A 23,811-nucleotide genomic window follows, 5' to 3' on the forward strand; every position below is an offset into this window, starting at 1 on the left:
GTTCAGTGATCCTTTTGTGCATAAATTTAACTAAAAACAGTATTAATTTATTTTAATAAAAAGTAAGCTCGCTAGTAACATCAGTAATCCTAAAACATTTATTTTATTTAAAAAAATTTACTATTTAAAAAAAATGTATGATGGTGAAAATGGTGAAAGAAAGTAAAAATTTATAAATAAACCCTTATAATTATAGACAAGCACGACCTTTAATCAAATAAATTTATCGAATATTTTGATAGGGAGGATAAAACCTACAAAAACAACAAATAAATACGCAAATATATATATATAAATGAGTAAATAAATCCAAAAATTTCTGCATAATTTAAATAATAAATAAATAAATAAATAAACATGCAAATATATAAATAAATGAGTAAATAAATCCATAAATTCCTGCATAAATAATATTATAAATTTATGGATATATACATACATTTGTTTATTTGCATATTTATTTATTATTTTATTTATGCAGTAATTTATTAATTTATTCATACACTTATTTATTTATTTGCGTATTTGTATTTATTATTTTATATATGCTGTAATTTATGTATTTATATACATATATTTATTTGCATAATTATTTATTTTTGTTATTTTATCTATACAGTACTCTATTAATTTATTTATACATGTATTTATTTATTTATTTGCGCATTTATTTATTATTTTATTTACGCTGTAATTTATGGATTTATTTATTTATTTGCATCTTTATTTATCTATTATTTTATTTATGCAGGAGTTTTGGATTTGGGTGAATTTATTTATGGATTTATTTGAAAATTTTCGTTTTAATTTTTTATTGTTTAACAAATCAAACTGTACAGTTTAATTTGCCTTTCTATTAGTACAATGTTGAATAGTACTGTAGTAATTTAGCAACTTTTTATAAAAGCACAGAAAAAAAAAACATGACTTTGGAAAATTTACACTTATGAATATGAAGCTTAATCAACAAAATTAATATATTAATATTAAAAACTTCGTTATTCACATCATCATACCTAAAATATCCAAAAATTATTTTCTACCACCTCACATTTGTAATACAGCGTGACAGAGCGGAAACATTTCTATACGTCATGACGTGACTCACTTTCCCGTGACGTGATGATGTCATGCGGCCTGGGTTAGAGAAGAGGAAGCAGAAAACAACAACAAGCCTGTTGGGTTCAGTGACAGCCAGAAGCCACACCGAGGTGACCAGTCTACCCTAGTGTCAAAAACCACCGTCCTGTCAGCCCTTGCTGTCGACCCACGGGAAACATGTCTTTGTTCGGGAAGATGTTTGGTAGCGGTGGCAAAGGGGGTAAATCTGCAAGCCCTCAGGAGGCAATCCAGCGACTGCGAGAAACTGAAGAAATGTTGACCAAGAAGCAGGAGTTTCTGGAGAAGAAGATCGAGCAGGAGCTCGTCACGGCCAAGAAAAACGGCACGAAGAACAAAAGAGGTGAGCGGTCAACTCGGTTACCCTGGTAACGTTAACGTCTAGATTATCCCGTTAACTCGGTGCAGTTAGCCACAGCAGGTTACCGTGTTTGCTTGTTTAGCCTTGTACAAAGTATACATGTATTTGCTCTGTGGAACGTATTAAACCAATAAACAAGAAATAACACACTTAACGGACTAGTGTTAATTAGCTAAATCATACTTTTACTAAGTACACGCTCTTTTGGCTATGATGTGAAATCGCCCGTGAGGTTTTTATATACACAAGGCGATAGTTTGCTTAAATTGATCTAACGGTATTATTATAGGAAGCTGGCGGTAAATAAAACAGCTCTCCATCAGTTCACCTTTGCCCTAGCCTAGTGGCCTAGTATCTATGGTGATGACAAACATGTACGTCACGTTTGACTCTGGGACTTCCCTGGATTAATTATAAAATAAATGAAACAACATCAAGAACTACTCACTAGCAGGGCCAGACAGAATCTGCAGACTGTTCTGATGATGTTGTGGAATGATTTTGGGAGTATCATAACTTAAAACGTAATATATGAAATAAAAAATAATGCCTCTTTTTTTAACAATGCAAATCCAATTAGATTCCCTTATTTTGTAAACAAAGCAATTCTCTTATATAAGTCGCCTACTAAAAGACAGAAAATATTGCTTTACAAACTGTTTTGTAAATAATGCAAATGAACATTTTCATATTAGTCAGTAATATTACTAAAATTAATTTAGAAACGAAATAAATATAAATTTACACAGGTAAATAAATAGACTCAATGATGGGCCAAAATCTGTGTAACTCTTGGTATTTCTGCGCACACAGATATAGAGGTAAAGTTGGTTTTATATTCGCACATTCAGACTTTCCCCTTAATAAAATAATTTCATAAAAGTATTATTTGCAAACTCTAAACAGTGAAATCATATTAGCAGCCAATGACTATCAAAGTACAACATTGTTCACAGTCAAATAAACAGTGTTAATATTGTTTTCAAGCCACACTTGCATGCTAATTCCAATTGAATATTCAAAGTAATATGGTAAACAATATAGAGACTTCTAAATGAATGAATGTGTGAATATAAAACCAACTTTACCTCTTTCACACAGATTCCATGTGGGCCTACTAGTCATCCTTTAAAAGAGGTTATTGGTAAATATGCCTGTTCTGTGGGATAAATTTAGTTTCTAAAATACTCCAGTCGAAGGTTTGCACCATAGATCATTTAAATACGATGTTCTGTTATTTTAGAGTGACCTAAAACTGGAGAATAATGTATAATGCAAAGAAAGCTTGCTTATAGCTAGGGTCAGACAGAATTTGCCGTTTTTTGCCATTTCTGCAGAGAATTTTGTAAAAAATTATGCGGGATAATTTTGGCTGTATTGTAACTAAAACCTTAATATATGGCATAAAATTAACACATTTTTAACTTGTATTTAATGTTTACAATGCAAATCCAATTAGATCAACTTATTTCGTAAACAAAGCAGGTCTCTCATGTAATATATCTACTCGAAGACAGAAATCATTACTTTACAAACTGTATTTTCATATCAATAATATTGCTGAAATTAGGTTAAAAACTGAGTAAATATAAATTTACACTGGTAAAAAAATAGATTCAATGATGGGATAAAAGTCTGCAGATTTTTGTGTGCTCAGATTTCATGTGTTTAATTAGTCAGTCTTATCTTTTAAAAGAGGTAGTTGGTAGATATATCTCTGTTCTGTGGGATAAATGTAGTTTCTAAAATACTTCAGTTGAGGTTTTTAAAAAGGAGATCATTTATAGATAATGTTCTCTGGCATTTTGTCGTGACTTAAAATTAGAGATGACATCAAATATGCCAAAAAAAAAAAACAAAACTTGCCTATAGCTAGGGCCAGACAGAATCTGCCATTTCTTGCTATTTCTACAGAAAATTATGTAAAGAATCTGTGAATTTATGAGGAGTGATTAAAAATAATATCTTTTTAACTTTTATTTAATGTTTACAATGCAAATTCAATTAGATCTACTTTTTTGGTAGTCAAAGCAAGTGTCCCATATCTACTAGAGCACGGAAAATATTACTTTACAAACTGTATTGTAAATAAATAATATGAAAGTTTTTATATTAGTCAATAATAATATTACTGATATTAATTTAAAAACTGAATAAATATAAATGTGTTCACAGCTTTCGTGTGGGCCTACTTGTAGCTCTTTAATGTTCTTGTCAACTTAAATTTTTTGATGGCAGCATCGTTTCTAAAATTATTTCCAGATTTATAAGCTGTTAACCAAACTAAACAGCTATGGGGAGAATCACTACATTACAAACTATGATTTTATGCAAATAATTATACTTATAAAAGTAAGACTGTCCTTTACTGCTTCAGAGAAAAAAAATACCACAATCCTAACCTTAGTAAATGTCACAGCTGAATAAAATAAAGGACTGAAAAATGTAAAACTGTTACTCCAAAATATCGGTATCACTTTATTCTGATGGCCCCTTTAACGCATTTTGTTGAATTAAGTTACATTGCATCTACATGCCCACTAGTTCTCAATAGATTATAAGTAGACTGGGGTTAGGGTTAGTCTAAGTTGACATGTACTTGCAGTTTCTTATAGTCAGTTAAATGTCGTGAAAATATAATTTGCTAAATCGTAGAAAAGCTGAATTAAGATCACGTGTAGGATTGAATCAAGATTGCAATCTTTTTTCAATTAATCGTACAGCCCTAATAAGGACCATCAAGATAAAGAGTTACTAAAATATCCATATTCACCTGTACCACGTCTTTGGACTTGAGGGGGAAACCAGAGGAAATCCACGCGAACACGGGGAGAACATGCAAACTCCACACAAAAATGCAAGTGACCTTCTTGCCTTCTTGCTGTTAGGCGAACATGCTACATATATATACATATATATAGATATATATACATACATACATACATACATACATACATACACGCACACGCACACGCACACACACACACACACACACACACACACACACACACACACACACACACACACACACACAGATTTTATTTTCTGCACGGCATCATGGGTAATGTAGTTTTTCCCTTTTATGCCATTTAATAACTGTTTTGTAAAGTAGTTTATTTAATGCAAACACATGGTGTTACGAACCGCACAGTTTTGCTGCGTGTATGCTCTTTCTTTCTCTCTCTCTCTCTCTCTCTCTCTCTCTCTCTCTCTCTCTCTCTCTCTCTCTCTGTACCGGCCCTGTCATTTTCTCAGGTACCGCCTACTTTGGAGCACTATTGGCTGACAGGACTGCCAATCCTAATCAACCATGTGACGATGACTTCTCTCTCTGCCAATCGCGTTCGTTGCAGAGCCCTTTAAAAACGGAAGCGGCAACGGGGAGAGATCAGCTGTTGTTGTTTTGGCGTGTTGTCTGTTTGGTGGTGTCCGTGTGCGTTGTCGCTGTTACTGATGTGTGCTTTGATTGAGATCTATTGATGTTGACTTTGAGTGAGTAACTGATGACTTTGAGTGAGATTTGTTTGAGAGTTCTGACGTGTGTTGCTACATCTATAGCCCGCTAATGCTCCATTCAAAACCTTCTGTGATTTGACAAGGGAGATCTGGAACAACATAGTAAGTCACGTGACATACATATTTGCACGCAGGATTATTGATGTATAGACACACTAGTTAGCGAAGTGCGCTAATTTTGTATTTTTATTTATTAGTTAGAGTAAGTTCAGGGCGCTTTGCGCTGAAGACTTTTCTTTTCATATTGTTATTTTCTTATTTAGTGGATTGGGGAGGAGATTAAGGGAATGTTTTTGTTATATTTATTTCTTTGATTTCCATGCGCAAACTTCAGTTCCCTCTCCTATTTGTCTTGGTTCTTTTCAAATTTATCTTATGGTTTGTAAATATTGTAAATAATGTGGGAGCAATAAATCTTTTGCGGTGCTAATTTGTTGTTTGGTGTTTTCTTTTGCCATTTTTCAACATCAGTTTATACTTTGGTCATCTTTATGTTACTCCTTTTAATACCCTAGACAAATTGCCATCAAGGATTGTAACATGAAATGGGGGCTCGTCCGGGATATTTATCTGAGACATTAAATAAGATCAATTAAGGTAAGATAAAATAAATCATCTGGAATAAATTGAATTCATCAAGAAAATAATTTTAAAAAGTAATTTTTTGAAATTAATATTTCTTAAATTTATCAGATGATAATCTTTGAAAAAATGACCAAAGAAAAGCTGTGTTGATGGCAACAGAAATTGCTGTATAGTAGTTGACATTTAGGTAAGTTGCAGAAGTAGCAGTTGGCAGCACTTTGAGCACGCGACACTTTAATTTAAAATGTTCAGTTTAGAGGAATTTGTTAAGAGTCCTTCATTGGAGCTGCTTGACGTTTGTCGGAAACAAGACTTGTTTTTGATTGCTGATCATTTTAAACTGGTAGTTAACAGACAGGATCGTAAAGCTGAAATTAAGCAAAAGTTAACAGAGCAGTTGGTTGAGCTTAATGTTCTTATCACGCCAAATATTGAAATGGATGAGACGGCTGATCATGCAAGCCTTGGTGATGAGGTGGTGACTTCTTTAGATATGGGAGATCAGAACGTGTGTAGTGGCAGTACAGATGCAGAAGCAGGGGTGGAGGCCGCTGTTGATACTAATGTTGGTTTGCCACCGTTTGAACCGTTCTCCCCATTCTCCATAGGTTCACGAGATGATGCGCGACTGAAAGTTCGCATGGCACGTCTTTATTATGATGCGCAAGAGCACACCCGTCGGGCTGAAATTGACTTGCGTTTGCAGATACGCAGACTCGAAATCGAGGCTGATACGCAGGTGAGACTGCGCCAGCTCGAGTTGGACGCTTCAAAGAAGGCTGTGGAGGCTATTCAGCCAGTTCCAGCTTCTTCCTCTTCTTCATATGTATCTCCGGTGTCGACTTCATCCACTTCAAGTTTTGACGTGAGTAAGCACATTGCGCTTGTTCCACACTTCAGAGAATCTGAAGTTGATTCTTATTTTAATGCGTTTGAACGCATTGCGACTTCATTGCACTGGCCACCTGAGTTCTGGTCTTTGTTACTGCAATGTAAACTTGTAGGCAAAGCTTTGGAAGTTTATTCTACTTTATCACTTGAAGAAAGTTTAAAGTATGATTCAGTTAAATCAGCAATACTTCGTGCATACGAATTAGTTCCCGAAGCTTATAGACAGAAGTTTAGGACGCATAGGAAAACTTCCAATCAAACTTTTGTGGAGTTTGCTAGAGAAAAGGGCACGCTTTTTGATAAATGGTGTGTAGCTAGTGATGTGGCAGATTTTAAATCACTGCGTGAGCTTGTTCTTTTAGAGGAGTTCAAGAATTGTTTGCCTGAGAGAGTGGTAGTTTATCTTAACGAACAAAAGGTAAATTCATTGTCACATGCCGCTGTTCTCTCTGATGAATTCATTTTAACTCACAAGAACGTATTTGTTCACTCACGTGTGGAGAATGCACCTGCCGTTCCAATTTTATCTAACACACAGTTTGTGCGCTCGAAAAATAATGCACCTAGAGTTGGCGATGAACGTAACTGTTACTATTGCCATGTAAAAGGTCATGTAATAGTTGACTGCCCCCGACTTAAACGAAAACAACAATCACAAGCTAAACCTGTAGGTTTTGTAAAGACTTTTAATCAGAGTGTGGCTGAAATCTCAAAAGATAAGGTAGAGGAGACGTTCCGTCCTTTTATTCTTAAGGGGTTAATTTCTCTGACTGGTCGTGATGAGGATCAAAAGGAAATCACAATGCTTCGTGATACAGGCTCAATGCAAAGTTTTATTGTTGAAAGTGCGATCAAATTTTCTGATGAGACGTCATGTCATTCTAGTGTAGTAGTGCAAGGAATTGAAATGGGATGTGTAAAGAGACCTTTGCATAATCTGCATTTAAAAAGTGATCTATGTTCTGGACTTGTCCGTGTTGCAGTTTGTTCTTCACTGCCTATGAAAGGGGTAGATTTTATCCTGGGCAATGATTTAGCCGGAGGAAAAGTCATGCCGTTATTAGAAGTTCTGGATGAACCGACAGAATGCACGTCTGATGAGGTGGGTGAAGCCTATCCTCATGTTTTTCCTGTGTGCGCTGTCACTCGTGCGCAATCGCGTAAAGAGATTGAATTGAATGACTCTTTCTTTCCTTCTGTTGTAAATGGAGAGGAAAATTTGAACTTTGAGAAAAAGAAACCAGAAAAGGTGAGGATTTTGCATGATGTAACTGACAAAAATTCATTGCTTTTAAAGATCTCACGAGAAAAATTGATCACTGCACAGAAAGAAGACAAAACATTGACTACACTTTTTAATGCTGCAATTTCACATGATTTGGCTAAGACAAAACAAAGCGCTTACATTTTAGACAACGACTTGTTAATGCGTAAGTGGTGTTCGTCACCTGACAAGGCAGAATTGGATGCTTTTTATCAGATTGTTGTTCCTGCCCCATATCGCCCACATGTGTTATGCTTGGCACATGATCATCCACTTTCGGGTCATCTGGGTGTAAGGAAAACTTACAATCGGATTTTAAAACACTTTTTCTGGCCTGGATTAAAAAGTGATGTAACTCGTTATTGCCGTTCTTGCCATGTTTGTCAAATTGCGGGAAAACCAAATCAGGTTGTTCCACCAGCACCGTTAAAACCCATACCTGTTCTTGGCGATCCATTCGAACATGTCCTTATTGACTGTGTAGGTCCGTTTAAAAAGTCCAAAAGTGGTAATCAATTTCTGCTCACAGTGATGTGTTTAGCCACTCGATTTCCTGAAGCAATTCCTTTGAGAAAAGTCACTGCACCTGTTGTTGTTAAGGCATTAGTTAAGTTTTTCTCGACTTTTGGTTTGCCTAAAATAGTGCAAAGTGACCAGGGCACTAATTTTATGTCCAAGCTGTTCAAACAGGTCATGCAAAATTTAGGAATCACACATCGCACCTCCAGCGCTTACCATCCCGAAAGCCAAGGAGCTCTGGAGCGTTTTCACCAAACTTTGAAGTCGATGTTGAGGAAATATTGCATGCAGACTGGTAATGAGTGGGATGAAGGTATTCCAATGCTGATGTTCGCGATTAGAGAGAGTGTTCAGGAGTCACTCGGCTTTAGCCCAGCTGAGTTGGTCTATGGATACCAATTGCGCGGACCTTTGAAGGTTCTGAAAGATCAAATTCTGGAAACTGACAATTCAAAAACGAATGTTTTAGAGTACGTAACAAAGTTTCGAGCAAGGTTGCAGACCGCTTGTTCAATTGCTAGAGATTCACTTGCACGTGCGCAAAAAGAAATGAAACGAACATTTGACAAAAAGGCAGTTGCGCGTTCTTTTAAGCCTGGTGACGCAGTTCTTGTTTTTATGCCTATACCTGGTTCTTCACTGTCAGCTAAATTTTTCGGACCGTACGAAGTGAAAGAAAAATTGAGCGAGACTAATTATGTGATCTGTACACCCGACCGAAGACGAAAAACCCGCACTTGTCATGTGAATATGCTTAAACTTTATCATTCGAGGGCACAGGATGATGCTGAGAAAATGACGGATAATGCTGTTATTTCTGTTGTGGCTGTGACAGAAAATCCTGTTGATGCTGATGAAGATGGGCTTATGTTTCCAAGTATTTCTCAGTCTACCGTGAGTTTGTCTAATTCTGAGATTTTAAAAGATCTTGATTCACATTTTAAAAACTTGACTGTTGATCAGAAACGCGATCTTGTGACATTAATTTCTGAATTTAAGTGTCTGTTTAATGATGTCCCAACACTCACAAATGTCATTCAACATGACATTGATGTCAAAGATGCTCGTCCAGTCCGACAGCACGCTTACAGAGTAAATTCTGTAAAACGTTCAGTTATGCAACAAGAGGTTGACTATTTGCTGGATAATGGTCTTGCTAAGCCTAGTTCTAGTCCATGGAGTTCTCCATGTATTTTAGTGCCAAAATCTGATGGTTCTTTTAGATTCTGCACAGATTTTAGAAAAGTGAATGCACTAACGGTTCCTGACAACTATCCACTTCCTAGAATGGAGGATTGTGTTGACAATGTAGGATATGCCAACTTTGTGAGTAAATTAGACATGCTGAAAGGTTATTGGCAAATACCACTTTCGTCTAGAGCATCTGATATTGCTGCTTTTATCACTCCAGATGCGTTTGCACAATATACGGCCATGGCGTTCGGACTCCGAAACGCACCTGCTACCTTTCAGAGGTTAGTAAACACTGTTTTAGCTGGTATTCCTAATTGTAGCGCTTACTTGGATGATGTTGTTGTTTATTCCAGAGATTGGAGTGAACATTTGAAGTCATTACGTGATGTATTTCAACGTTTTGCAAGTGCTTCATTGACCCTTAACTTAACAAAATGTGAGTTTGGTCAGGCGAAGGTGACTTATTTGGGAAAAGAAGTGGGACATGGTCAAGTTCGACCTGTGGAAGCGAAAGTTGAGGCTATATCTGAGTTCCCAGTTCCTACGACGCGACGTGAACTCCGAAGATTTCTCGGAATCGCTGGTTATTATCGCAGCTTCTGTAGAAATTTCTCGTCTGTGGTTAGTCCATTAACTTCACTCTTAAGCCCTTCTAAATCGTTTGTGTGGGATGAAAAATGCCAATATGCATTTGAGAGTGTGAAAACACTGTTGAGTAGTTCACCAGTTCTTGCAGCCCCTGATTTAAATCGTCCATTCAAACTTGAGGTTGATGCAAGTAATGTTGGCGCTGGTGCTGTGTTACTGCAAGATGATGAGCAGGGTATAGCTCACCCGGTGAGTTATTTTTCGAGGAAGTTTAAGAAGAATCAGTTAAACTATTCTGTGATTGAAAAGGAAACACTTGCTTTAATTTTTGCTTTGCAACACTTTGAAGTATATGTTGGATGTAGTGTACAACCTTTGATCGTTTTTACGGATCATAGTCCACTGACATTTCTTTCAAAGTTGTATAATCACAACCAGAGATTGACACGGTGGTCACTCTTCTTGCAAAGTTACAACCTGGATATTAGGCACAAGAAGGGAGTTGAGAATATTCTAGCGGATGCACTGTCACGAGTATAAACTTTTTTTTGTTTGTTTTGAAAAAGAGTTTATTCTTAAGTGGGGGAGTGTTACGAACCGCACAGTTTTGCTGCGTGTATGCTCTTTCTTTCTCTCTCTCTCTCTCTCTCTCTCTCTCTCTCTCTCTCTCTCTCTCTCTCTCTCTCTGTACCGGCCCTGTCATTTTCTCAGGTACCGCCTACTTTGGAGCACTATTGGCTGACAGGACTGCCAATCCTAATCAACCATGTGACGATGACTTCTCTCTCTGCCAATCGCGTTCGTTGCAGAGCCCTTTAAAAACGGAAGCGGCAACGGGGAGAGATCAGCTGTTGTTGTTTTGGCGTGTTGTCTGTTTGGTGGTGTCCGTGTGCGTTGTCGCTGTTACTGATGTGTGCTTTGATTGAGATCTATTGATGTTGACTTTGAGTGAGTAACTGATGACTTTGAGTGAGATTTGTTTGAGAGTTCTGACGTGTGTTGCTACATCTATAGCCCGCTAATGCTCCATTCAAAACCTTCTGTGATTTGACAAGGGAGATCTGGAACAACATAGTAAGTCACGTGACATACATATTTGCACGCAGGATTATTGATGTATAGACACACTAGTTAGCGAAGTGCGCTAATTTTGTATTTTTATTTATTAGTTAGAGTAAGTTCAGGGCGCTTTGCGCTGAAGACTTTTCTTTTCATATTGTTATTTTCTTATTTAGTGGATTGGGGAGGAGATTAAGGGAATGTTTTTGTTATATTTATTTCTTTGATTTCCATGCGCAAACTTCAGTTCCCTCTCCTATTTGTCTTGGTTCTTTTCAAATTTATCTTATGGTTTGTAAATATTGTAAATAATGTGGGAGCAATAAATCTTTTGCGGTGCTAATTTGTTGTTTGGTGTTTTCTTTTGCCATTTTTCAACATCAGTTTATACTTTGGTCATCTTTATGTTACTCCTTTTAATACCCTAGACAAATTGCCATCAAGGATTGTAACACATGGGTTCAATGAAAACATACATAATCTATTAGCAACTTCTGAACTCAAAGCGCTCTGTTTTTAAAAATTTATAATTTATTATTATTTTTTAACTTCCAGAACATGATTGCAGTGGTCTATCTATGAAAACATGTCAATATTTAGCTTTATTTACAAAATCCAAAGTGAATATGTTAAATATTCTGAAGCTTTTAAAAATCTGTGTTCTCTTTCTTTTTATGTTAATGTTAATGTTGTTGTTTTGCTAGTCTTAATTAATGCTCTGCATGTTTCTTTCTGGCAGCTATTTCAATGCCAATACTATTTAAAAATCTAATTAGAAACTGATTGCCTCAAAACAAAAAATAAAAACATTGTCATAAATTAGTATTAAAGTATTTTTAGACAGTGGAAATGTATTATAATGTGAACACAATTACCAAAAATATCTTTAGAAGGTTGTTTTGTCCTTCCAGAACTGTCTAAATCCAGGCCAAAATCCATAAATTATTTTAGGGCCACATTTAAGAGCCATCTAGGTTGTAAGGTCTGTAACACAACTCCACATTTAAAGTCCCCAGAACAGAGTTAATCAATAATTGATCTGATTATCCTGTATGGGCTGCTGTTGCTGCTGGGACACGACTGTTAGCTGGCTGTGGGACTGGGCTTTTGTCATAGTTTACAGTTCCAGTGCTGTCATGGAAAAAAGTGTGTGACATGCGTTATTTTTATGTCATGTGACGTCTTTTGAATGGCCTCTCTGAGCGCTCATGTGATGTAAGAGTCTGACTGGGGTTTTATTGCATTGCAAACCTGATAAATTCAGATTACATTCCATACATTGCACAAACACAGCTGCTGTTGTCTTCTTTCCACAGCTGTTGTTGTATCTTCTGCTTGTTGAATTGACAGCTCGAATCATTGTTTAATAAAGGTTTGGGATTTTAATTTTCAAAGAGACTAAATAAGACCTCTATTGGGCCTGTTTAAAAATGAGCAACTATACCATCATATTTTAGTATCACTAATGTACTGTTTTTGTTTTTGGTCAAATTAGTTAATGCTCATTTTTTACATTTTGTTTTGAATTTCATTTTTCTTCGGCTTGGTTCCTTAGTCATCAGGTGTTGCAGCAGTGGAATGAACCGCCAACTTATCCAGCATATGTTTTACACAGCGGATGCCCTTTTATCTGCTACTCAGTACTGGGAAACATCCACTCATTTACACTCATACACTACGGCCAATTTAGTTTATTCAATTAGCCTATAGTGCATGTCTTTAGACTGTGGGGGAAACCAGAGCACCCGGAGGAAACCCAGCCCAACACGGTGAGAACATGCAAACTCCAAGGAATTCTATACTAAATATCAGAGGGCAGAGAGTTCGACAAGTTCAGTGGCAATGAATAGAATGCCTGATTCACTCAAAGATTTTATCCGCAAAGGTGTTTGTTCATTTTTTAGCAGCGAAAAAAGGCAGCATGGGGCAAAATTTGCCAATGTGTCTCAGCTGAAAAAAAAGATCTTTACTGTGGCTCAAATGTAAGGTTGGCATCAAATATCACACCCAGATATTTAATTTTTTTACAGTGTCAAACTTAATTTATCATAAACATTTATTTTCTGTGAAAACGATCATATTAGAGTGACGTCAAAGAGCAATATCAGAAGGCTCATACTATTTCAGTGCAAGTCAACTAAACCACCAGCACATACTAAATGGGTAGAAAATGTAATGGCAAATTTAAAGCTAGAAAAACTCAATTGTAGCACCCAAGGCTCAAATAATAGATTCTTCAAAGTTTGGAGACCCTCCCTGTCATATTTTGAGAACAGATTTATTCCAAATACTTGAATTGTAAGCTCCCAACTCACCCCTAAATTCATTATTTACCATTTTTTCATTTACCTTTTTCTTTTTAATTAGTATTATTTTACTTTGTATTTGTTTTCTGTTTTTTTCATGTACTTCGTTCTGCTATACGTTTGAGTTGCCATATGTAAAAAGGTTTTTCTGAAAAATTCAATAAAAACACTTGTCTTCTTCTACTACAGAGCTGCGAATTCATGACTCTTACTAAGAAAATTAAATAACTTTTTCTTTTTTATATAATAATTTTTTAATATATAATAAACGGGATTTTACCTTTATTCGATAGGACAATAGAGAGAATTGTCAGGAAAGCATGGGAGCAGAGAGAGGGTAAGGGTCGGCATAGGACCACGGCGCGGAATCAAACTCGGGTCGCCGTGAGCACCGGAGTGCATGTGTGGACGCACTAACCACTGCACTACTGCACCACTGGCGCTGACAAAATTAAAAAACTTTAAATCAAATCAAATGACTCTTAATTAAATTGTGCAGTATTATGCAATGCATTTACTAAGTTCTCCCATTTTCTGCTTTAATTATTCACCTTGCTTTCTCTTGTTGAAACAGCGGCACTACAGGCGTTGAAGCGCAAGAAGCGCTATGAGAAGCAGTTAGCTCAGATTGACGGCACTCTTTCCACTATTGAGTTCCAGCGGGAGGCGCTAGAAAACGCACACACCAACACCGAGGTCATCAAAAACATGGGCTACGCTGCCAAGGCCATGAAGGCGGCACACGACAACATGTGAGGAGTTTCTCGGCTCTTATCAGTGTTTTTGTTCTGTTTCTCTCTGCCTGGGTTTGTGTTGATGCAGATTGCAAGTACTGTACAAGAACACAGACTAATTAACGGTTAAGGGAGCTATATATACAGTTGAAGTCAAAACTATTATTATTATTATTATTCCTTTAAATATTTCCCAATTGATGTTTAACAGAGCAAGGAATTTTTCACAGTACGTATGATAATTTTTTTTTTGCTGGAGAAAGTCTTATTTGTTTTATTTTGGCTAAAATAAAAAGTATAATAACAGTTTTTAATTTTTTAAAAAACATTTTAAGGTCAAAATTATTAGCCTCATAGCGAATGATTTTTTTTCCAATTGTCTACAGAACAAACTACTTTATAGAACAGTTTGCCTAATTGCTTTAACGTGCCTAATTAACTCAGTTAAGCCTTTAAATTGCACCTTAAGCTGAGTATTAGTGTCTTGAAAAAAGTAAAATATTATTTACTGTCACCATGGCAAAGATAAAATAAATCATTTATTAGAAATGAGTTATTATAACTATTACGTCTAGAAATATGTTAAAAAAAGTATTTTTTATGTTAAAGAGAAATTGGGGAAAACTAAAGGGGGCCTAATAATTCAGGAGGGCTAATAATTTTAACTTCAACAGTTAGTTAGTGTATGTCTTGAAGGGATAGTTCACCCAAAAATCCACAATTTAAACACTGTTAGTTAGCTAACTGTATTTGTCCTTTTAGGGAGATTTCATTTGCGGTGTACACTCACAGAGACATCTGACATTCAATAAATCAATAACCATCTCCTTAGTTTTAGGAATATTTAGGAGAGGGTTTGAATTTTCACACCAAGTTAAGAACAGGCCCAGGGTATTTTTACCCTCTCTCAAGTGGTTCCAAATCTCTATGAGTTTCTTTTTTTTTCTGATGAACACAAAAGAAGATACTCTGTAGAAATGTAAAAAAAATGGGTAACTGTTGATATGCATCAAAACAAATACTAATGGAAGTCTATGGTTACAGGTTACAGCTTTCTTTTAAATAGTAATTTTGTGCTTAACAGAATAAATAAACTCAAACAGGTTTGGAGCAAGTAAAGAGTGAGTAAATGATGACACAATTTAGTTTATCAATTTAATGGCAGTATGTAAGAAAACGTTTGACTCAAATTCTTAGGTTTACATTGCAAAAAAAAATGCCTTTCTTAATTTTTTTTTGTCTTGTTTGTAGTCCAAGTGTCTAAAACTAGTAAATCAAGAAGCATTTTCTAGACAAGCAAAAAATATTGTCTTGTTTTAAGTAAGAATATGCCAAACTTAGGTGAGTTTTTCCTGAAAACAAGCTAAATAATCTGCCAATGGGGTAAGCAAAATACTTTTTGTTTTTGTTTTCACATAAGATTGTTTTGCGTCCCCCATCTGCTTGTTAAGTGGGACGTCACACAAAGCAGCTTCCGGGTCCAATCGCTATATCAGACTGTATGGGAAGACTCAACAAATGGTAATAATAAATGTTTACAAAGCTCTGCAAAACTTTTAAAAATCACAAAATAAATATGTCCAAGCCTAATATCCGATAGCCAGTAAGTGATACATTTTTTAGAAATGTTTTTTATTTGTATTTTTATATAAAATTCACATTAATGTGTGATAGGACTAAAAAGTGGCCACAAATGAATATTTTCTCAATTCAAATGAGTAGCGGCTTGGACCCGGAAACATATTATTTTGATTGTTTTCAGGAAAAATTCATTAATTTTGGCATATTTTTCCCTAAAACAAGACAATATATTTTTTGTTTGTCTAAGAAAATGCTTCTTGATTTAGAAATTTTTAGATATTTGGACTATAAACAAGACAAAAGCATTTTTTTTACAGTCTATGAAAGCCAGGAAAAAGAAAAACGCCTTTTGTTACATTTTTACACCTGAAAAAATGCATATAACGCTTAGGATAGCGCTGTCCTGTGTTCTCAAAGTGTCTTGCAAAGAAACAGATTAATTCATAAAGTTTCACTTAGCTGAACTGTAGTCTTACATTGATTTTATTACAGAACAGTGTAATTTTAATGAGCTCATCTGGCGACATGATGTCTGTGAATTGCAGAACTTATGCAAACATCTCTGTGTTGTTGTGATCAGATGCTTCCTTTAACTGCAGTTTCTCTCACTGCTGTTAGTTTTGTCTCATATTTACATATTTCATCTAAACATCGCTCTCAGCAGTGTGCATGTCATCTGAATGTTCAAAGTATTTCCAATAATCAATGATCTTAAAAAAACAACTTGTCCATGAGTATATCAGGGTATCGTATCATGTTTTCTTTTGACTGTTACATGTGCTCAAGTACAAGCATGAGCTTTTAGTTCACTTAGAGGCCACCGGTGTTACTCAAAACTATTATTTTAGGAATATATTTTATTGATTGTCATAGCTATTGTGATTCAGTATCTTACTTGTGTACTTTCAGGGACATCGACAAAGTGGACGAACTCATGCAGGACATCACAGAACAGCAGGAGCTGGCACAAGAAATTTCAGACGCAATCTCCAAACCTGTCGGGTTTGGAGAGGAATTTGATGAGGTAGGAGTAAAAGATGCTAACCTCACCGCTTTCAGATTATTTCCATGTACTTTCACAGTTTGCACCTGTGTTTACGTCTATTAGGATGTCTGCGGGGTCTTAAAAATTCTTAAATAATTGTAAACGGGTCTTTTCCTATGTCCATGTAAAGCTACCCGACACGCATCCAATCACCAACAATCCATCTCTATAGAAGTTTTAACAAGACTCTATTTATAACTCAATTCACAAAATAGTTTAATTATCTTCCTTGCAATAATATTTGTTTAAAAGTTCTCTGTGTATTTGTAGTCCATATATGGTGAAGACACTGACCTTTTTAAAGTTTTTAAAGATATGTTTTATTGAAAAATATATACGTATACACCTAGGCTTTGCTTGTTTTGACAATTTATTAAAACATCTGGCTAGGAAATAACAAATAATAATATTATATAAATATAAAAAAGTCATGTACAAGTCTGAAATGTCATTCATAATGCTCTTAAAAAGGTCTTAAGTTTGACTTTGTGAAACCTGCAGAAATCCTGATTATAAATACAGGTGTGAAGGGGTCCAATGCAAATGTGAAGTACTTTATGACATGGTTAGAAAATAACATAGCTCCACATGACATAATTGCATCAATCCAATGACATCTTGCTTGTTTAAACACATTATATTTGTGCCAAAACACATTTAGATTCAACTTTGATGTAAAACAGACACCACATTTTTGGTGTAGGCTGCCATGAATAACTTAAGGTCATTATTTGCATAATCTTGAAAGGTTTTGGGTAAGATACAGTAAATTATATAATATTGGCATCAACAGTATTGTGGAAAAAATATACACATATTCACTTTTTATTTTCAATGTTTTAATTGTATTTTATTCCTTTTGATTCAAAGTAGAATTTGCAGCATTGTTACTCTGTTTTGATGCTCAAGAAACATTTATGATTGTCTGATAAATAAAGTTGTGCTGTCGGCACTGATAGCCTCATGGTCAGTGTACTGAGTCTGATACATTGTGCTATTGCACTTGAGGTGTCCTGAGTTCAAGTCCCAGCTCACTGACCTTTCCCAATCCTGAATACTGTCTAAATACTGTCCTATCCTTATAAATGCTAAAACAACTTAAGTAAATATGGAACAAAACAAAAAGACGACAGCAACAACAAAAGGTTTGCTGAAAATGTTTATTAATTTTTGATAAATATAAAGTTTAGTACAAAATTTGTTTTAAAAATAACATCTTTCACACTATTATGAGTTACTTTACTATCACTTTCGATGTATTTAATGCAAAAAAAGTAGATTAGCTCATCCTAAAATTAGAATTACGCTGTATTAAGTTATGTGGGATCTCTAAAATCCTGTCAGATTTGACAATCATGTCAATTCTTGGTATTAACAGACGGTGTGTTGTTTTCAGGATGAGCTGTTAGCTGAACTGGAGGAACTGGAGCAGGAAGAGTTGGACAAGAACCTTCTGGAGATTGGAGATAATGTACCACTGCCAAACGTGCCCTCAACGTCTTTACCATCCAGACCAGGTACTATGCACACACATACACACACACAAACACACAAACACACACACAAACAAACACAAATAAGGGAGTTTTCCGAGAGAAATAACAAAATGGGAGATTGGTGGGAGATGGATCTGGAATATGAGAGACTCCTGGGAAAAACGGTAGTGTTGACAGGTATGACTACGCGGTGGGCCTCAAAATCACTGATTTGGATCCTATTTTAACGTCAGCAAATATAAAACAAAGACTTGTTGAGTTTCTATCACTCCAATATGACTGTGGACACACTTTACCTACACACAGTTCTGTCCAAACAGCTTCCAAAAGTTGATTTCCATCTTTGGTGCTCTTTAAATTGTGGCATTAATTAAGTTCTACTCCCTTCAAATTGCTCTGTTAGATTCCTGCAAATGTGTTTATGGTGTCTTTTACTAAATGCATGTGTATTGTGTGTTTGCAGCAAAAAAGAAAGAAGAAGAGGACGAGGATGACATGAAAGACCTGGAGGCTTGGGCTGCCAATTAATGCTCTCATTTCTCCAAACAAAAAAAAACAACCCATACACACGATACAAGGCATAAACCTCACTCCAATACCAGTTATTAAAGGACCCGGGAAGGACTCTTCAGTATGACACAGTTTGACATCTCTGTCTAAAATAGGTAAATATATAAACACCAACAAGAGAAAAACTAAACTCTCCGCCAGGCTTACAGTCAGCACACTCTTCTACACAAGTCTGAGATTTCGCCTCAACTCCGGACTCTTCTGACAGGAAAGGAAAGAAAGACTTGTTGTAGATGAGTGTCTGTGTTTGTACGGCCCTCCGTTACCTGTAAAAGTAGTCATCATTTCAATCCCGCTTCACGAGGAAACCTCTGCTTGGTCTTGAAAACCAACACACACACCCTTTGCACGCAGGGGAAAGTGTCTGTAGCAGTCTGTCATGTTTATTGAAGGGAACGTGTGGTGTATTATGAGTTCGTCTGTTCACATGCACACATTTTTTAAAAGCACTGTACGCCCCTTTTTCGCATCAAGCGTTTCAGATGGTGATAAAAGTGCTGGTGCTTCTCAACGGGACGCCCCAAATCAGCACTTAGTCTTAATGAATATAAGACTTGAGGTGGAGGTAAAGGTCTTTATCACCTCTTGAACGTGCATCAAGCAACAGAAAGGATTTTACTGTAAATAATCTCTCGTTAAAGGCATGATGGTTTACGCTATCCCGACAGCATGAGATTCCTATCTAATAGGGCTCTTGACTCAACGTGTACTGTAATTGGGATATTTCAGAAAAAAACGCGACAATGTCTTGACATTAGGAGTGGTTTCTTGAAATGGGTGTTGTGTTAGAGGGGGTTTGTTGTAGATTTCAGATATTTGTTTTATTTTTGTGGTGCGAATGCGTTCAGGACTGTTTGTATAAGGACAGACGGCACAGATTAAGTTAATATCATGCTTTATTTTACAGAGTGATCTATTATTATGTTCTGGTGAAGTGGTTTTAATTCATTTTTCCGTTCCTAAAAGAGTTTATTAAAGCATTTGAGTATAGAATATTTTAGAGGGGTATATAAGCGCTGAACACGTAACCGAGTTTATTTATCAGACTCCCAATGTTTCAATCGTATCCTTCGTTTGTCTTTTTGACACTCTCGTTTATTTTGTCCTCCTCTGCCTTTCAACCTCACACCTACATTAAAGTTTTGCCAAAATGAACATTTCTCTGGACGTTTGTTTCTATTTTCTTTCTATCATTTGACTATTTAACGTTTCTGTTTTTTGTGTTTCGATTATTAAAGCAGAGTTCAGACTGCATGATTTTAGCCTCAATTTTTGACTCGCTGACAAACGCCTGAAATCACAGGCAAATCGGCGCTCGTTCACGTGAAAAACTATCACACAGTGTGTATTATCAAAGATGCGATCTGAGAGAATCGCCAATGATACTATTGGGGGCCCCCAATCACCCTCTCTCCCCCACTCCCCAAACCCCGCTCCTCACTTTTGTCTGTGACAAAACCTGAAAAACCTAAATGTAGGGCTGCTCGATTTTGGGAAAAATCATAATAACGATTATTTTGGCCATAATTGAAATCACGATTATTCAAAACGATTACTGTTAAAGTCAAAATTATTAGCGCTCCTGAGAATTTTGTAAAAAATAAACATTTCCCAAATGATGTTTAACAGTATTTCCTCTTATATTTTTTCTTCTGGAGAAAGGCTTTTTTTATTTTTATTTTGGCTAGAATAAAAGCAGGTTTAAATATTTTGAAACCCATTTTAAAGTCTATAATATTAGCCCCCTTAAGCAATATATTTTTGATTGCCTGCAGAAGAAACTACTGTTATACAATGACCTGTCTAATAACACTAATTAAGCCTTTAAATCGCACTTTGAATCTGAATGCATGTATTTTGAAAAAATATCTAGTCAAATATTATGTGCTCTCATCATGACAAAGATAAAATAGATAAGTTATAAGAAAAGAGTTATTAAAGCTATTATGTTCAGAAATCTTCTTTCCATTAAACAGAAATTGGGGGGAAAAGGGTTGCTAATATTTTCCACCCTGCAAAGGAAAGAGAAATAAATACAATAGAATAAAAATATAAAACAAACTGTGCTTTAAGCATCTTCACTTTAAGAAACAATTTAGCTACAAAAGTCCTTCAGTCAAGAGCAGAGGCATGTTCTCCATTTGTTGTTTGATTAATAATCATAAAAACAGGCGGCAGAAGGATAATAGCGCTCTGTCTCTTTAATAGTTTCTCTTTTGCGTCTCTTTTGATTCTCAACTCGTTTGTTTATTACACAAATGATACTTGATATGAATAATCACTAAACACCGTATTTTGACACCTATTTGACCATTAAAGCGCTCATGTTAAGATGACTTTAGATTTGTGCGTTGACTGCGATCTGCTCGTCTCAGTGTGCTAGTGAGACCGAATGCTGACTGCATGCTTCAATTCTGTGGGTGCGCGGCACACAGAATCATGCGGTCTTTCGCGCTTTTAAGATCAACACGTGTACAACTGGAAAGGGGCGGTAAATGATGCTATAATCATTTATCTCGATTAGTGATTTTTCATAATCGTTAGAAGGCAAAATCGAATTTTCGAGTAATTGCACAGCCCTACCTAAATGTTGTCACTGGGCCCGTACCGACCATCAGTGCCACTACTGACAACCGTGAGATATTTGGCAGGCATATCTGGGGCTTTTGGCAATTCAAAATCATGTCTTGTGAAATGTGTTCTGATTGAAAATAACATCAGCGATCACCTACAGCCAATAAGGAAGCAGCATCAACTAGTGTGTGTATCTGCAGGCCAGCGGGAGGTTGGGGAGAAGTTGAAAGTGCTAATTTTCGGCCTATTTGGACTAAGAAATTAAGTAGAAACTGGTGTAAATTTGGCAGGAGCACACATGTCTGTTTGACGTGTAATCTGAGCAATACTACAACTGGGTCGAAAAAGAAATTGCTAATTCCCTTCAAAGCCAGGTGAGCAAAATAATGTTTTCTACCCCATTAAAGGCTTCTTTCTCATTATGTAGTCAATAACAAAATATATACTATGTGACTTTGCATTGTTTCCATGTCACTTCTTGCGTGTGTTTGGTTGTGAGATGTAGTTCGTGGTCCAAGACGAAGTTGTCATCGATTATTCCTATTGTAAAGTCATTCAGTGTCCAAATGATCCTACAGTGTAAACACAGCAGCGACGAAACACTAGCACTGATAGTCATGCAGTGTGAAAACATCTGTGACGAGACTACTTTGAAAATCATGCGCTCTGAACTCGCCATTAGTTTGTAGACAGAATGCATGTCAAAAGGAATATACAGCTGAAGTCAGAATTATTCACCTTCCTGTGAATTTTATTTATATCTTTTTTAAATATTTCCCAAATGATGTTTAACAGAGCAAGGAATTTTTCACAGTATTTCATATAATGTTTTTTCTTCTGGAGAAAGTCTTATGTGTTTTATTTCGGCTAAAATAAAAGCAGTTTTTAATTTTTGAAAACTATTTTAATGTCAATAGTATTAGCCCCTTTAAGCTATGTTTTAATTTTGACTGTTTACAGAACAAACCATCATTATACAATGATTTGTCTTATTGCCCTAACTTGCCTAATTAACCTAGTTAAACCTTTGTCACTTTAAACTGAATACTAGTATCTTGAAAAATATCTAGTCAAATATTATTTACTGTCATCATGGCAAAGATAATATAAATGAGTTATTAGAAATGAGATATTAAAACTTTATTGTTTAGAAATATCGAGAAAAAAATCTTCTCTTCTTTTAACAGAGATTTGGGGGAAAATATACAGGGGACTAATAATTCAGCAGGGCTAATAATTCTGACTTCAACTGTATTTTATTTATTATTTAAAATACTTGTACAATCAGAATCTTTTCAGAGGTGCTTTTGCTGTGGAATTGAACCTAAGACTCAACTGTGTAGTGGTAATGAAAAAAATTTGTACAGGATGTGAAAGATATGAAGCTTTAATACATTTGTATGTTTTCATTCTCTTGTAGGTCCTGGACTTATTGTTATATTCTTATTCTTATTGCTATCATTATAATATGACTTATTATTGTTATTAAAATATTTTGACTGAGACTATTGGTTCTAGTATGTAAATGAAAGAGTTCAGTAGGATTTCTTTGAGATTTGAAACACTCATAAAGCATTCTGGTAATTTTTAGCTGGGAATGAATCTTTGCGAAAGGCTTTAAACCCTCAAAATATACAGTTTGCAGTTATTGGGAGACATAAAACTATTACAACAACAACAACAACAAAAAAAACATGTTTCAGTTAATTTTGGACTACCATTATTTTAACAGACTACCATCTATAAATTAGCTCACCCCTATCTTACACACTCTCGAGAATTCATTTTATTGATGAACTTGAATATGTGCATAATTCTGTTTGTGAAAATGTGATTATTTTCACATTATTTTCTGATTATTTTCTTAAAATTTTCATTCAGTGATGTGTTCAATGAAAACTTACACTCACCGGCCACTTTATTAGGTATACCTATCTAACTGCTTGTTAACGCAAATTTCTATTCAGCCAATCACATGGCAGCAACTCGATGCATTTCGGCATGTAGACATGGTCAAGATGATCTGCTGTAGTTCAAACCGAGCATCAGAATGGAGAGGAAATGTGATTTAAGTGACTTTGAACGTGGCATGGTTGTCGGTGATGGGCTGGTCTGAGTATTTCAGAAACTGCTGATCTACTGAGAATTTCATGCACAACCATCTCTAGGGTTTACAAACAATAGTCCGAAAAAGAGAAAATGTCCAGTGCGTGGCAGTTCTGTAACACAAATGCCTTGTTGATGCCAGTGGTCAGAGGAGAATGGCCAGACGTGTTCGAGCTGATAGAAAGGCAACAGTAACTCAAATAACCACTCGTTACAGCCGAGGTATGCAGAAGAGCATCTCTAAACGCTCAACACATCCAACCCTGAGGCGGATGGGCTACAGTAGCAGAAGACCACACCAGG

General features: G+C 35.8%; 1 protein-coding gene across 1 annotated transcript; it reads left to right on the forward strand.

Annotated features, from left to right (window-relative positions):
- The first annotated feature begins 1,175 nt into the window (after window positions 1-1,175).
- chmp4ba (charged multivesicular body protein 4Ba) lies at window positions 1,176-19,983 on the forward strand. The gene is given in 5 exon segments (NM_200195.1): window positions 1,176-1,462; window positions 13,977-14,154; window positions 16,627-16,741; window positions 18,159-18,279; window positions 18,722-19,983. Coding segments are annotated over 5 exon segments (663 nt in total). The 5' UTR covers window positions 1,176-1,278; the 3' UTR covers window positions 18,787-19,983.
- The last annotated feature ends 3,828 nt before the right edge of the window (window positions 19,984-23,811 follow it).

The sequence above is a fragment of the Danio rerio genome, chromosome 6 (assembly GCF_049306965.1).
Source record: "Danio rerio strain Tuebingen ecotype United States chromosome 6, GRCz12tu, whole genome shotgun sequence".
Classification (NCBI taxonomy): Eukaryota; Metazoa; Chordata; class Actinopteri; order Cypriniformes; family Danionidae; genus Danio; species Danio rerio.